Source organism: Zea mays, chromosome 4 (assembly GCF_902167145.1).
Source record: "Zea mays cultivar B73 chromosome 4, Zm-B73-REFERENCE-NAM-5.0, whole genome shotgun sequence".
NCBI lineage: Eukaryota > Viridiplantae > Streptophyta > Magnoliopsida > Poales > Poaceae > Zea > Zea mays.
In genome coordinates, this window is record NC_050099.1 from 114,070,105 (window position 1) to 114,086,880 (window position 16,776).

At 53.8% G+C, this 16,776-nt stretch overlaps 1 protein-coding gene across 1 annotated transcript in view; it reads left to right on the plus strand.

The window, feature by feature from the left end:
• Positions 1-1,104: 1,104 nt before the first annotated feature.
• LOC100272331 (putative DUF1022 domain family protein) overlaps positions 1,105-16,776 on the plus strand; it is a 28,237-nt gene continuing 12,565 nt past the window's right edge. The window contains 2 exon segments of the mRNA NM_001146815.1: positions 1,105-1,383; positions 1,575-1,804. Coding sequence (NP_001140287.1) covers positions 1,189-1,383; positions 1,575-1,804 — 425 coding nt within the window. The 5' untranslated portion in view covers positions 1,105-1,188.

Sequence of the window (16,776 nt, forward strand, 5' to 3'; positions counted from 1 at the left end):
CACTTCAAATTCACTATTATTTATTTCTAACCCTAACCCCGGATGTAGTGCGTGTTCAAAGTTTATAATTTTCAGGTTTCACCTATTCACCCTCTCTAGGTGACTTTCATTTATTAAAGACATGCCTAGAGTTGCTCAGCAAGAATTGTCTATTAATATATCCATCGTAGTGGGGAAATTGGTTTCGTATAGATGATAATACTTCATTTCTTTCCTGATACATACATTAGTTAACTTGTAGAATCAGATGTAAACTTGTTTATGTTGCAGGTCATCCTGAGCAATTTAATATATGAGAAGAAACATAAGCTAAGAACTACAATGAAGATGCATGGCCTAAGAGATATGACATACTGGATTATATCGTACTGCTATTTTCTTCTATCACTACTATATACACTTTAGTTTTTTCTCTGTTTTTTATTTTAAAAAGTTTAAACTGGTAGGTTATATAGCGGTATAGATGTCGCAACGTTAGCATAGACACCTTATACCTTGTTTGGGAGCAGGTGTAATGAGGGGATTGATATATTAAGGCAAGTGTAATGGAGGGGTAGGGTATTGATGCTATCAATCATCCATGCTCTCAAACAAGGCCTTAATAGTAGTTTTAATAAGTAACGCGAGATAGGACCTATTTTTCGGAGCGACAAGACGACAACTAATGCTCTGTTTGGAAATAGAGTATTTAAAAACTACAGTTTTAAAATACAACATTTTTTAAATGTCAAGACATATTCACAATTTTTTACCATAAATTGAAAACTTTGGTCTATAGCTAAGTTTTCAAAACTGTGCAAATACTGCAGAATAAACAAAACCGCAATTCGGAAAACAGGGTTTTTAAAAAGCCTACCAAACACTATATTAGAAAAACACTAAAATATCTTAAATACTATGATATAATCCAAAAACAGAGAAAATATTGCACCTTCAAACCGATATATTTCTCGTCCTACTTACATATGGCAGCGAGGGCCTTGGGCCTGGACTCTGGAAGACGACAGAACGAGCCACAACCCACAAACATACGCACCCTCTCGACCGGTTCGACTTCAGAACTTCCAGCATCCTATCAGATACCGAAATCTCCAACTCCCGCATCGCATCGAACCTTCGGCCTGCAAGCGAATTCGTCCTCCCCTCTCCTACCGGCGCGAATTCAACCGCCCGCAAAGCCCTAGGCCGATGCGTCCGATCCGGCTACCCGAGCCGCCGGGTGTCGACGGCATGGAGACGCCCGAGATCTTCTCTGGCAGCGGCACTGGTGGCGCCGCCGTCGTTCGCCGCGCCGTCCTCATAGGCAACGGCTCCCCCGGCGCAGAAAACCAGTGTCTCGGCCTCGCCCGCGCCCTCGGCCTTGCCGACAACCTCACATTCTACGTCAGTTCCCTCTCCTCTACTTCTCCCTAGTATACCTACCAATACCATTCCCGTTTTAAGCACTTTCTGTTCTATTGGTAACGAGATGACACGAATGGAAACCTCGTTTCAATTATCGCGTAGATGCGCTCGACCATCGCCAAAATTTAATGTTTTCTGGGTTAATTTTGCTTCTGGGGCTTGGCTTGCAGCGTGTCACGAGGCCGAGAGGAGGGATCAATGAGTGGCTGCACTTTCTCCCCATTTCCATGCACAAGTTTATAGACCAAATACTCAGGCAGTTCTTCCGGAACACAAGGTTCGCAATAGTGGTTCAGGGGAGGAAGCCGCGTGTGCTGAATGGTGCATCAGTTGGGTTGTCTGCAGTTCTGGAAGCAAACGTCAAGAAGATTGTTACTGTAGCACGCGATACGTATGAGAAGTAAGTCACTACTACTGCTGTAGCTTTACTGAGTTGCTTCCTCCTATAAACTTATGCACCAGCCTATCCTCTTTTAAGTTTTAACCATCACCCATGCTAAGGGTCACCAAAATAATTGACTAGTTCATGAATTTTGCTCATTGGACAATCAGAAACGTTAACCTTATTTATTCCATTATAATGGCCTTCTTTGGTGTATCGTTTTGTTTATCATCTTAGGAGCTGCACACATATTGTGATCATTGGACCTTAACATATATGCAAGGCACACACCTTCTGTTAATACGTGATTATGTGCAGTATCCTTCGAGGAGGAAACATTGGAAAATGGCATATGAGGAACAGTAGTTTGTGATATACATAATTGAGCTCAAAAGCCAATTACAAGATCTGCTTTAGAAGCATCTTGAAATGCACGTAATAAATATTAATGAAATGAGTCACCTGACAATAACATCCGAGTGACTGTTTTCTTTCTATTTTTTTTCCAGCAAGAAGTCAAACCCAGTAAATAGTTCCATCCAAATGAATGTTCTAGTCAGGGTTTAAGCTAGAGCTGCGCCTATCACATTGGATGATGGAATAAGTCTTGAGCATCTGTGAAGGACAGCGTGCTGCAGGACTGAAGGGATAGCACCCCCTTTAGCATCTAGAGGACAACATGAGCTTTTTGACTGTCCTCTTTAGTCTCTTTTAGCATCTAGAGGTCAATCCTGTTGTGTAGTGTGGTAGTGCAGCCTCTAGGGCTATAAATATGTGTCCCCAACCCTTAGATGGGTATGACATTTTGAGTAGTGTGTGAGAAATAAAAGAAAATTGCACCAACTCGTAGTGTCATCCTCTCGATGAGAGTTAGAGTCCCGCTGCTTACAATTGATGAGAGTTCGAGTCCCGCTGCTTACAATTGGTATCAGAGCCAAACTATCCTGCAGCCTAAACATCTCTTGTTCATCTCCTTCCCGTGCCTCTCCCCACGCTTAGTCGGCAACAAGAGCTCCAACTGTTCCGCCCTCTCCTGCTCAGACGAGCAGCCTTTCGTCTGAGACAGCCTCTTCCACACGCAACGACCCCTTACTAGCCCACCATGTCCCTACGCTCGGTCACTTCGAGTGCGCGGCGCCAGCAGGAGGTCGAGATCGCCGCGGCACAAGAACGCGAGCGAGCAGCAGCAGCGGCTGCAGCGACAACGGCGAGGGCAGCACGGCTGGCGACGGCGGAACTGGCGGCAGCGAGAGCGGAAGTAGAAGCAGCGGAGACGACGGATGCTGCACGTGCGGCGGCAGCAGAGCTTGAGGCTCTGCGCGACAGTAGAGCTGGCAGCTCTGCTTCTGTCGACGACAACACCAACGAAGAGCTCAGGCTGGCGAGGGAAGCAGCGCGAGAGCAGGTGGCACAGTGGGCAGCCGTGCATCCCCATGGGGGCGCGCGTGGCGGTAGCCCAATAGGCGCCGACGGCGCTCCGGGCGAGGGCGCACGCGGCGGCAAACCAGACGGGCGTAGACACGCCGGCGGTGCTCTCGGCGGCGGCGACCGAGTCGACGGAGATCGCGGCCTCTACAGGCGGCGCGGCTCTCCCTCCCCGGATCGGTCCCATGGTTGCCCCGGGGCCCAGGCCATTGTCAGGGACATCGGTCCCGGCGGTGGGTGGCCTACCCTCACCAAGACCAACTACGTCGAGTTGGCCACAGTGATGAGGGTACGGCTCCAGGTTCGCCAGATCTGGGAAGCAGTTCGGTACGACGACGTCGACTACCACGAGGATCGACGGGTGCTGGATGCCCACATTGCTGCAGTCCCGCCCGAGATGCAGTTTTCGCTTTCCCAGAAGCGGACTGCCAAGGAGGCCTGGGATGCCATCGCTGCGACCCGCATCGGCAGCGACCGTGCCCGCAAGACCACACTGCAGGCACTTCGCAAGGAGTGGGAGAACCTGGCCTTCAAGCTAGGTGAGGATGTTGATGACTTTGGTCTCCGCCTCAACACTCTGTTGCAGAAGATGATGCAGTTCGGTGACGACACCTACGATGAGGAGAGAGCTGTTGAGAAGCTTTTCCGTTGCATCCCCGAGAAGTACAAGCAGATTGCTCGCTCGATCGAGTCTCTGCTAGACCTCTCCACGATGACGATCGAAGAGGCGATATGTCGTCTCAAGGTGGTCGACGGCGACGAACCACAGGCTCCCTCTGGGCCTATCACTATCGGCAGGAAGCTACATCTCACACGGGAGCAGTGGGAGGCCTGCCAGGGTGACAAGAGGAAGGGGGAGTCCTCCTCGACACGAGGCCGCAAACGCGGCAAGCCGCGCAAGGCGCGTGGAGGCGCCCAGGCCGGGACGCGAGGACATGCTGAGGGTGGTGCTCGTGGAGGTGTCCAAGGCGGTGCCGTCGGCAACAAGAAGCCGCCACGTGACGACGACTGTCACAACTGTGGCAAGCTTGGCCACTAGGCCAGGGACCGTCGACAGCCACGACGTGGCCATGCCAACGTCGCACAGGCGGAGGCGGAGGATGAGGCTCTGCTCCTAGCACATGCAAGCATCGAGCTTTCTCCAGTGGCACCGGCCGCAGCGGCACTCCACCTTTATGAGTCGAAATCACGCGCTTTCCTCGGCGACGGCTCCAGCAAAGACATGATCGAAGGATGGTGCCTCGACACCGGCGCCACGCATCACATGACCGACCGACGGGAGTTCTTCACCGAGCTTGACTCTAGCGTCCGAGGCTCCATCAAGTTTGGGGACGCCTCTGGCGTAGAAATCAAGGGCGCCGACTCAGTCGTCTTCACCGTCGCGTCTGGTGAGCATAGGCTTCTCACCGGAGTCTACTACATCCCCGCGTTGAGGAACTCTATCATCAGCTTGGGACAGCTGGATGAGAACGGTTCGCGCGTGGAGGTCGAGCATTGAGTCATGAGGATCTGGGACCCCTCTTGTCGCCTTCTTGCCAAGGTACGCAGGAGTCCAAATCGGCTTTACATCCTCAATGTGAAGGTGGCACAACCTTGCTGCCTTGCTGCTCGTCGAGACGACGGGGCATGACAGTGGCACGAGCGCTTCAGGCACCTTAACTTCGAGGCCCTGAAGCGGCTCAGTGCCAAGGAGATGGTACGAGTCTTGCCGTGCCTTTGACCATGTGGAGCAATTCTACGATGTCTGCGTGTTGACAAAGCAAAGACGACTCCCCTTTCCCTAGCAGTCGAGCTTTCGAGCCAAAGAGAGGCTCGAGCTCGTGCATGGGGACTTGTGTGGCCCGGTGACACCAGCCACACCAGGAGGACAACGCTACTTCTTGCTGCTCGTCGACGACCTCTCCCGCTATATGTGGGTGATGGTCCTTGGCAGCAAGGGAGAGGCTGTGAACGCCATCAAGCGTGTGCAGGTCGTTGCGGAGGCGGAGTGCGACCGCAAGTTGCGCGTGCTACGCATCGACAACGACAGTGAATTCACAGCGGCTGAATTCGCGTCGTACTGCGCGGATGAGGGCGTTCAACGCCACTACTCCGCGCCGTACAGCCCGCAGCAGAACGACGTCATCGAGCGGCGCAACCAGACGGTTGTGGGGATGGCTCGGGCTCTCCTCAAGCAGAGGGGAATGTTGGCTATCTTCTGGGGAGAGGCGGTGGTGACAGCGGTCTACATCCTCAACCGCTCGTCCACCAAGGCACTCAACGGGATGACGCCGTATGAGGCTTGGCATGGGCGCAAGCCGGCGGTCTCTCACCTACGGGTCTTCGGCTGCCTCGCGTTCACCAAGGAGCTTGGTCACATCGGCAAGCTCGACGACAGGAGCACCCCAGGGGTGTTCATTGGCTGCGCGGAGGGCTCGAAGGCCTACCACATCCTTGACCCAGGAACACTGCGTGTGCGCACGGCGCGCGACGTAGTGTTCGACGAAGGGCGAGGATGGGCCTAGGACAAGGCGGTGGACGACGGCATGACTCTGACGTTCGACGACTTCACCATCGAGTACGTCCACTTTGAGGGAGCCGGGGGAGTAGGCGACCCTTCTTCGAGTAGGCCTACCCCAACCCCCAAGTCTCCACCGACTACAACGCCACGCTCTCCAGCTCCGGCTACAACGAGCTCTTCGCCATCACGCCATCCGGCCACGACTCTGGCTCCAGCGAGCTCTCCGTCACCACGTACTCCAACACCAACGGTACCCTCTCCGGGAACGTTCTCTCCGATGCCAGCTCGTGTCGAGCATGACCCAGTGGAGCTCGTGACCCCGCTCTCCCACGACGAGGAGCGCGTCGACGCGTGCTACGACGGCGAGCCGTTGCAGTATTGAAAGGTGGAGAGCCTTCTCATCGATCCGTCTGCCGGGCTCGGCGTCTCACATTCTTGCGGAAGAGTTGCATCTTGCATACGACGATGGCGAGCCTCGGTCTTTTGCGGAGGCCGAGAAACACGCAGCTTGGCGTGCCGCGATGCAGTCGGAGATGGACGCGGTTGAGACAAACCACACCTGGGAGCTCGCTAATCTCCCTCATGGTCATCGCGCGATCACCTTTAAGTGGGTGTTCAAACTGAAGAGGGATGAAGCCGACGCCATCATCAAGCATAAGGCTCGCTTGGTGGCACGCAGTTTCTTACAACAGGAGGGGATCGACTTCGACGATGCTTTCGCCCCCGTGGCACGGATGGAATCCGTGCGACTCCTTGCGCTGTCAGCCTAGGAGGGATGACACGTTCATCTCATGGACGTCAAGTCGGCGTTTCTTAACGGCGAAGGAGGAGGTCTACGTACACTAGCCGCCAGGTTTTGCGATCCCTGGCAAGGAGGGCAAGGTGTTGCGCTTGCGCAAGGCTCTCTATGGCCTGCGACAGGCACCGAGGGCGTGGAATGCCAAGCTGGATTCCACGCTCAAAGGAATGGGCTTCACGTGAAGCCCGCACGAGGCGGCCATCTATCGGCGGGGCAATGGAGGAAGTGCCCTGCTGGTGGGTGTCTACGTCGACGACTTGGTGATCACTGGCGCCAAGGATGCAGAGGTGGTAGCGTTCAAGGAAGAGATGAAGGCCACCTTCCAAATGAGTGACCTGGGGCATCTCTCCTTCTACCTGGGGATTGAGGTGCACCAGGGAGACTCCGGGATCACACTTCGCCAGACCGCCTACGCCAAGCACATTGTTGAGCTGGCTGGGCTCACCGACTGCAACCCAGCTGTCACTCCGATGGAGGAGAGGCTGAAGCTGAGTCGCGACAGCACGACGGAGGAGGTGGATGCTACACAGTACCGATGTCTTGTGGGGAGCCTTCGCTACCTCGTCCACACACGACCTGACTTGGCATACTCCGTCGGCTACGTTAGTCGGTTTCTACAGCGACCGACGACGGAGCATGAGCAGGCTGTGAAGAGGATCATTCGCTATGTTGCGGGGACTCTCGACCACGGTCACTACTACCCGAGGTGCCCTGGGGAGGCACACCTTGTCGGGTACAGCCACAGCGACCACGCCGTTGACATCGACACTAGTAAGAGCACAAGCGGGATCCTCTTCTTCCCCGGCAAGTGCCTCATTAGCTGGCAGTTGGTCAAGCAGCAGGTGGTGGCCATGTCCAGCTGCGAGGCCGAGTACATAGCGACCTCCACTGCTTCGACTCAGGCGCTCTGGCTGGCTCGACTGCTCGGTGATCTCCTCGGGAGAGACACTGGAGCGGTGGAACTCAGGGTGGACAGCTAGTCCGCTCTAGCATTGGCCAAGAACCCCGTGTTCCATGAACGGAGCAAGCACATCCGGGTGAGATACCACTTCATCCGAGACTGCTTGGCAGAAGGGAGCATCAAGACGCGCTACATCAGCACCAAGGATCAGCTTGCAGGCCTGCTCACCAAGCCCCTTGGGAGGACCAAGTTTCTTGAGCTTTGCTCCAGGTTCAGGATGGCCCAACTTTCTCACAAGACGATGCCCAAGACTTAGGGGGAGAATGATGGAATAAGTCTTGAGCATCTGTGGAGGACAGCGTGCTGTAGGACTGAAGGGACAACATCCCCTTTAGCATCTAGAGGACAACATGAGTTTTTTGACTTTCCTCTTTTAGCATCTTAGCATCTAGAGGACAACAGGAGCTTTTTGACTGTCCTCTTTAGTCTCTTTTAGCATCTAGAGGACAATCCTGTTGTGTAGTATGTTGTGTAGTGTGGTAGTGCAGCCTCTAGGGCTATAAATATGTGTCCCCAACCCTTAGATGGGTATGGCATTTTGAGTAGTGTGTGAGAAATAAACGAAAATTGCCCCAACTCGTAGTGTCATCCTCTCGATGAGAGTTAGAGTCCCGTTGCTTACAATTGATGAGAGTTAGAGTCCCGCTGCTTACATTGGACTGTACTAAAAACTTGACCTGTAGGGGGGTAAGACAGCCCCCGAGTATTGTATTAAGAAGATCTTCTCACATAGGTCGAGAAAACCCTCGAACCCATGCCCCACCCATACACAGCGGCATCGAAGCCCATGTGAGAACGACCGCGATCGGGGCTGAGCCTTAGACCTGTGCTTTGGCGTGGGACAGACGAGGGGATTTTTTAACTACAGCCTGAAATTCGTTCCCACGGGGAGTCGAACCCAGGACTTGAGGAGTGCTGCTCAGACCACCTAACCAACTCGGCTACAGGCCCTTTCACCACATTGGACTCTACTAGTAAAGAGATGGGCCTTCTTGGTTGATCTCTGCATCAATGGGAATGCAGGAAAAGTTTCTTCTCACCCAGAGTTCCTAGCAGCTTTAACCCTGTTAGCTATTTTCTTCAGTTGTCGTGGTTGCCCCACTGTTTTTTGTTGGAGTGAGAGAACGGATGGAGTGCTTTACTGCTTTATGAAGTTTGATCTCTTTCGAATGACATTTATTTGGTTGAACATTTTTGCTGTTATAGACCATAATATCACATTGCTGTTACACAGTTATGAGTGCATCGTTTGATGCTTGGCTGGAGTAAACGGCCTCCAATAGCTTCTTGCGAGGTCATTTGGGAGGGTTTCATAACGGTAGTGTGGTTCTGTCTGTTTTCTTTTCAGCTTTTATTTTCAGTGCTCTTCTAGAGTGATGTGTGTGTGTGTGTTATTGGGGATTTCTTCCCTATCTTCCAAACCTTCTTAACGAAATGGTACACAATTCTCCCATGTGTTTGACAAAAAAACCACTACATATTTTTGTGTCAAAACACCCTTTGTATTTTCTATCTTTTTGTGGTTGTGGTCTGTGCCCTTGCCAGGGTGTGCTACAGTAGAAAATCTAAGTTCTTGACTAAACATATGTGATGTGGATTGGTTGTCAGGTGTTGTACAACAACAACAAAGCCTTTTAGTCCCAAACAAGTTAGGGTAGGCTAGAGTTAAAACCCAACAAAAACCACAAATGGTTCAGGAACATGAATAGCCTTTTCCATTTGCTTCTATTCAAGGCTAAATCTTTAGGTCTATTCTATCCTTTAAAGTCTTCTACTGCCTCTTACTATGTCAACTTCGAACTTTCTTTCCTTGCTTCTCTTCCCATTACTATCGCGCCTTAGGATCCCACTACACACTAGTGCTTTTGGAGGTCCCTGTTGGACATATCCAAACCATCTCAATCGGTGTTGGACAAGCTTTTCTTCAATTGGTGCTACTCCTAGCCTATCACATATATCATCATTCCAGACTCGATTTCTTCTTGGATGGCCAAATCCAATGCAACATATGCATTTCCCGCAACACTTATATGCTGAATATGACGTCTTTTTGTGGTCTAACATTATACACCATACAAGATAACATGTCTAATCGTCATCCTATATAACTTGCCTTTTAGCTTCTATGCCACCCTCTTGTCATATAGAACGCTAGATGTTTGACGCCACTTTCTCCACCTTGCTTTGACTTTATGGCTAACATAGCATGGATCCAAAATATGGTAGGTATTCTTTCTGGACACTACTTGATCTTCCAAACTAACATGTCCTTCCTCATGTGTAGTAGTGTCATAGTCACACATCATGTATTCGGTTCTACTGAGTCTAAAAACTTTGGACTCTAGAGTCTCCTGCCACAACTCTAGTTTTCTATTTACTCATGCCCGACTTCCATTAACTAGCACTACACTGTTCGCAAAAAGCACACATCAAGGGATTTTCATTTTATGTCCCTTGTAACCTCATTCATCACCAAGGCCAAAAAGGCAAGGGCTCAAAGTTGACCTTTGATGTAGTCCTATTCTAACCAAGAAGTCATCCATGTCTCCATCACTTGTTTGAACAGTAGTCACAACATTGTTGTACATGTCCTTAATGAGTCCAAGTCCAACTACTTCGTTGGAACTTAAAGTTTGTCTAAAGCCCACCATGTAATGTTGGTATTTTGTCATAAGCTTCTCTAAGTCGATGAAAACCATGTGTAGGTCCTACTCTTTGTATTGTTCAATAACTTGTCTTATTAAGAAAATGACTTCTATAGTTGACCTTCGGGGCATGAAATCAAATTGGTTCATAGATATCCTCGTTATTCTTTTCATACGATGCTTGATAACTCTCTCTAGTAACTTCATGGTGTGGCTCATCAACTTAATTCCTCTATAATTGGTACAACTTTGAATATCTCTTTTATTCTTGCAGATCGATACCGATATACTTCTCTACTCGTTAGGCATTTTGTTCTACCGAAAGATATGGGTGAACAACTTGGTTAGCCATACTAGATCTATGTCCCCAAGGCATCTCCATGTCTCGATTGGGATACCATCAGGGCCCATTGCCTTATCCCTTTCACCCTTAATGCCTCTCTAACCTCAGATTCATGGACCCTACGCACAAAGGGCCTCTTGATGTCATCAAAAGAGTAATGTAGCTGAAAGGTTATGTCCTCATTCTCCCCATTGAACAATTTGTCAAAATACGCTCTCCATTTATGCTTGGTCTCATCCTCCTTCACTAAGAGGTGCTCCGTTTCATCCTCCATGCACTTAAATTGCTTGAAGTCTCTTGTTTCTGTCTTACAGACCCTATCGATCATATATATGTCCTTCTCTCCTTCCTTTGTACTCACATGTTGGTAAAGATCCACATACACTCTACCTTTTGCTACACTTATAGCTCGCTTTGCAGTCTTATTTGCTATCTTGTAGTTCTCTATGTTGTTCACACTAATGTCATGGTACACACATCTATAGTATTCTTTATTCTCCTTAATAGCCCTTTCTACTTTATCATTCCACCACCAACTATCTTTACCTCACCTTCACTCCATTTTGTTGCTCCACATTGTGGGAAACCCTAACCCTGTGTTAGGGTTGGGTGTTGTATTAATAGACTTCAGTTAACAGGGCCTGGCCGATTACACAGGGGTGAGATAGTAATTGCACGGGAAAACCCCAAACCCTAAACGGGTATTCTAACACCCCCACAGTCGCAACTATATCCTGTACAGATGTTGAAACTGGATCGAAAGTCTAAAAATACACTCGATGGTAACCCCTTGGTGAAGATGTCAGCGAACTTGTCGGGGACCATAATTAGGGGTACCCCCAAGACTCCTAATCTCAGCTGGTAACCCCATCAGCGCAAAGCTGCAAAGGCCTGATGGGTGCGATTAAGTCAAGGCTCGGTCCACTCAAGGGACACGATCTCGCCTCGCCCGAGCCCAGCCTCGTGCAAGGACGGCCGACCCCGGAGGATTCACGTCTCGCCCGAGGGCCCCCTCAAGCAACGGACACACCTTCGACTCGCCCGAGGCCTAGTCTTCGCCAAGAAGCAACCTTGGCCCGATCGCCGCGCCGACCGACCGAATCGCAGGAGCATTTAATGCAAAGGTGGCCTGACACCTTTATCCTGGCGCGTGCCCTTCAGTCAACAGAGCCGAAGTGACCGCAGTCACTTCGCCGCTCCTCTGACCGGCCTGACAAAAGGACAGCGCCGCCTGCGCCGCTCCGACTGCTGCGCCACTCGGCAGAGTGCGGCTGACAGCAGCCAAGTCCGGCCTCGAGCGCCATAGGAAGCTCCGCCTCGCCCGACCCAGGGCTCGGACTCGGGCTCAGCCCCGGAAGACGACGAACTCCGCTTCGCCCGACCCCAGGGCTCGGACTCGGGCTCAGCCCCGGAAGACGACGAACTCCGCATCGCCCGACCCCAGGGCTCGGACTCGGGCTCAGCCCCGGAAGACGACGAACTCCGCTTCGCCCGACCCCAGGGCTCGGACTCGGGCTCAGCCCCGGAAGACGACGAACTCCGCATCGCCCGACCCCAGGGCTCGGACTCGGGCTCAGCCCCGGAAGACGACGAACTCCGCTTCGCCCGACCCCAGGGCTCGGACTCGGGCTCAGCCCCAGAAGACGACGAACTCCGCTTCGCCCGACCCCAGGGCTCGGACTCGGGCTCAGCCCCAGAAGACGACGAACTCCGCTTCGCCCGACCCCAGGGCTCGGACTCAGCCCTGGCCTCAGCCGACGGTCTCCGCCGCGCCTGACCCAGGGGCTCGGACTCGACCTCGGCCTTGGAAGACAGACTCGACCTCGGAGGAGCCTCCACCTCGCCCAACCTAGGGCTCAGACCGACCACGTCACAGGAGGCGCCATCATTACCCTACCCCAAGCTAACTCAGGCTACGGGGAACAAGACCGGCGTCCCATCTGGCTCGCCCCGGTACACAAGTAATGATGGCGCCCCGCATGCTCTATGACGACGGCGGCTCTCAGCCCCCTTACGGAAGCAAGGGGACGTCAGCAAGGACTCGACAGCCCCGACAGCCGTCCTTCCGCCAGGCTCCAGCGCTCCTCCGACGACCACGACACCACACGAACCGGGTGCCAAAACCTCTCCGGCTGCCACGATGGCATGTACTTAGGGCACTAGCTCTCCTCCGCTAGACACGTTAGCACACTGCTACACCCCCCATTGTACACCTAGATCCTTTCCTTACGCCTATAAAAGGAAGGTCCAGGGCCCTCTTACAGAGGGTTGGCCGCGCGGGGAAGGACGGGACGGAGCTCGCGTAAGCCGCTCGCTCCCTCCCGCGTGGACGCTTGTAACCCCCTACTGCAAGCGCACCCGACCTGGGCGCGGGACAAACATGAAGCCCGCGGGTTTCCCCTTCTACGCCTGTCTCCCTCCGGCTTCTTCCCCCCTTCGCGCTCCGTCTCGCGCCGACCCATCTGGGCTGGGGCACGCGGCGACAATTTACTCGTCGGTTCAGGGACCCCACGGGTTCGAAACGCCGACAGTTGGCGCGCCAGGTAGGGGCCTGCTGCGTGTTGACGAACAACTTCCCGTCAAGCTCCAGATGGACAGTCTCCAGCAACCTTTCCAGCCCGGGACGGTGCTCCGTTTCGGGAGTCTTGAGTTCATGTCCCTCGACGGCAGCTACGACATGATACTCCTTCCCCCGCCGCGCGACAGCGACAATGGCGGCCGACAACCCGCCCGCCGGCGGCGGAATCGACGACGTCTTCCCCATGTGGTGGAAGAACAACATTCGGGCTTGTCCAGTCCCCTCCCCCGCCGACGGAGGAGGCGGGGCAACCAAGGCCAAGCAGGAGGTGGCACCTCATCGGCTGTCGAGCGAGTCGACGGCGCCGGCGCCCCAACAGGGGGTACGTCGGGCATCGACCTCGCGTCTGAGACGAAGACGAGCGCCGTCTCCCCGCGACACGCCAACTCCAAGCAAACGGACGACGCCAGCACGCTCGCAAAGGACTTGCTGGGCGTCACCCTCGTACCTGAGACGACGGTGCAGTCTGCCCCTGACGTGACTTCGTCACCGCCCGTCGACCAAGAGGTACCGACCGATTCCCTGGATACGATACCCCGTCGACCAAGAGGTCTCGTGCCTTTTGGATTCAGCCTCGACCCACCAAGCGACTTCGCTTTGGTGGATGCTCTCATAGAGGCGAGTCCAAACCCTCCGGGGTATCGTATGCGGTCACCCTGGGACCGGCTGGCAGCCGTATCGACCTACGGGCCCTCGGGTTCCGAGGAAGATGACGAGCCCGACTTTTGTTGGGATTTCTCCGGACTTGGCAACCCCAGTGCCATGCGGGACTTTATGACCGCATGCGACTACTGCCTTTCCGACTGTTCCGACGGTAGCCGCAGCCTCGACGACGAGGACTGCGGCCCAAGTCGTGAATGTTTCCACGTCGATCTAGGGGGTCCCGACGAAGGCAACCATCTTGGTATGCCAGAGAGCGGTGATCCCCCTAGGCCTGTGCCTCACGTTGACATCCTTCGGGAGCTAGCTGTGGTCCCCGTCCCGGCGGGGGGTCATGACCCACAGCTCGAGCAAATCCGCGAGATGCAGGCCAGGCTCGACGAGGGAGCAGGAACACTTGAGCCGTTCCGCCGGGACATCGGGCAGGAATGGGCGGGCTAACCTCCGGCCGGAGAAGTGCGTCATCTACCCCAGGGCATCCAGCACCGCATCGCCGACGATGTCAGGGTAAGGCCGCCACCGGTTTCCAGTGGGGTCGGCCAGAACCTGGCTGCAGCGGCAATACTTCTCCGCGCGATGCCGGAGCCATCAACCACCGAGGGACGGCGTATCCAGGGAGAGCTCAAGAATCTTCTGGAGGATGTCGCGGTCCGACGGGCCGAAAGCTCTGCCTCCCGAAGGCAGGGGTACCCCTCGGAACATCGCACCGCGACTTCCCGATTCATGCGGGAAGCCTCGGTCCACACCGGGCGCACGCGCAACACAGCACCTGCGGCTCCGGGTCGCCTCGGCAACGAACACCCTCACCGCAACCGTCGAACCCACCTCGACGAGAGGGTGCGCCGAGGCTACCACCCCAGGCGTGGGGGACGCTACGACAGCGGGGAGGATCGGAGTCCCTCGCCCGAACCACTTGGTCAGCAGGCTTTCAGCCGCGCCATACGACGGGCGCCGTTCCCGACCCGGTTCCGAACCCCGACTACTATCACAAAGTACTCGGGGGAGACGAGACCGGAACTGTGGCTTGCAGACTACCGGCTGTCCTGGCACCTGGGTGGAACGGATGATGACAACCTCATCATCCGCAACCTCCCCCTGTTCCTCTCCGATACCGCTCGAGCCTGGCTGGAGCACCTGCCTCCGGGGCAGATCTCCAACTGGGACGACCTGGTCCAAGCCTTCGCCGGCAACTTCCAGGGCACGTACGTGCGCCCTGGGAACTCCTGGGATCTCCGAGGCTGCCGCCAGCAGCCGGGAGAGTCTCTCCGGGACTACATCCGGCGATTCTCGAAGCAGCGCACCGAGCTGCCCAACGTCACCGACTCAGATGTCATCGGCGCGTTCCTCGCCGGCACCACCTGCCGCGACCTGGTGAGCAAGCTGGGCCGCAAGACCCCCACCAGGGCGAGCGAGCTGATGGACATCGCTACCAAGTTCGCCTCTGGCCAGGAGGCGGTTGAGGCCATCTTCCGGAAGGACAAGCAGCCCCAGGGCCGCCCACCGGAAGATGTCCCCGAGGCGTCAACTCAGCGCGGCACCAAGAAGAAAGGCAAGAAGAAGTCGCAAGCGAAACGCGACGCCGCCGACGCGGACCTTGTCGCCGCTGCCGAGTACAAGAACCCTCGGAAACCTCCCGAAGGTGCCAATCTCTTCGACAAGATGCTCAAGGAGCCGTGCCCCTATCATCAGGGGCCCGTCAAGCACACCCTTGAGGAGTGCGCCATGCTTCGGCGCCACTTTCACAAGGCCGGGCCACCCGCGGAGGGTGGCAGGGCTCGCGACGACGATAAGAAGGAGGATCACAAGGCAGGAGAGTTCCCCGAGGTCCACGACTGCTTCATGATCTACGATGGGCAAGTGGCGAACGCCTCGGCTCGGCACTGCAAGCAAGAGCGTCGGGAGGTCTGCTCGGTAAAGGTGGCGACGCAAGTCTACCTAGACTGGTTCGACAAGCCCATCACCTTCGACCAGGGCGACCACCCCGATCGCGTGCCGAGCCCGGGGAAATACCCGCTCGTTGTCGACCCCATCATCGGCAACGTCAGGCTCACCAAGGTCCTCATGGACGGAGGCAGCAGCCTCAACATCATCTACGCCGAGACCCTCGGGCTCCTGCGGATCGATCTGTCCTCGGCCCGGCCAGGCGCTGCGCCTTTTCACGGGATCATACGATGGAGTTGAGTGGAAGCGTTGTCTTTGCCGAATACTCTATTTCCCTTTCAATTCTATGACTAAGTATAAGAATACACTTGAAAACACATTAGTCATAGACATAAAAGAGATATAATCAAAGGTATATAAGTGAGCGATGTGTGCAAATATATCAATCGAAATTCCAAGAATTAAGAATGTTTAGCTCATTCCTAAGTTTGGTAAAAGTTGTCTCATCTAATGGTTTGGTAAAAATATCGGCTAATTGTTCTTTGGTGTTAACATAAGCAATCTCGATATCCCCTTGTTGGTGATCTCTCAAAAAGTGATACCGAATGGCTATATGCTTAGTGCGGCTCTGTTCAACGGGATTATCCGCCATGCGGATTGCACTCTCATTATCACATAGGAGAGGGACTTTACTAAATTTGTAGCCATAGTCCCTGAGGGTTTGTCTCATCCAAAGCAATTGCGCGCAACAATGGCCTGCGACAATATACTCGGCTTCGGCGGTGGAAAGAGCTACTGAGTTTTGTTTCTTTGAAGCCCAAGACACCAGAGATCTCCACAGAAACTGACAAGTCCCTGATGTGCTCTTCCTATCGATTTTACACCCTGTCCAATCAGTATCTGAATATCCTAATAAATCAAAAGAGGATCCCTTGGGGTACCAAAGACCAAACTTAGGTGTATGAACTAAATATCTCAAGATTCTTTTCACGGCCCTAAGATGAACTTCCTTAGTATCGGCTTGGAATCTTACACACATGCATACAGAAAGCATAATATCCGGTCGATTTGCACATAAATAGATTAAAGATCCTATCATCGACCGATATACCTTTTGATCTACGGATTTACCTCCCGTGTCGAGGTCGAGATGCCCATTAGTTCCTATGGGTGTTTTGATGGGCTTGACATCCTTCAT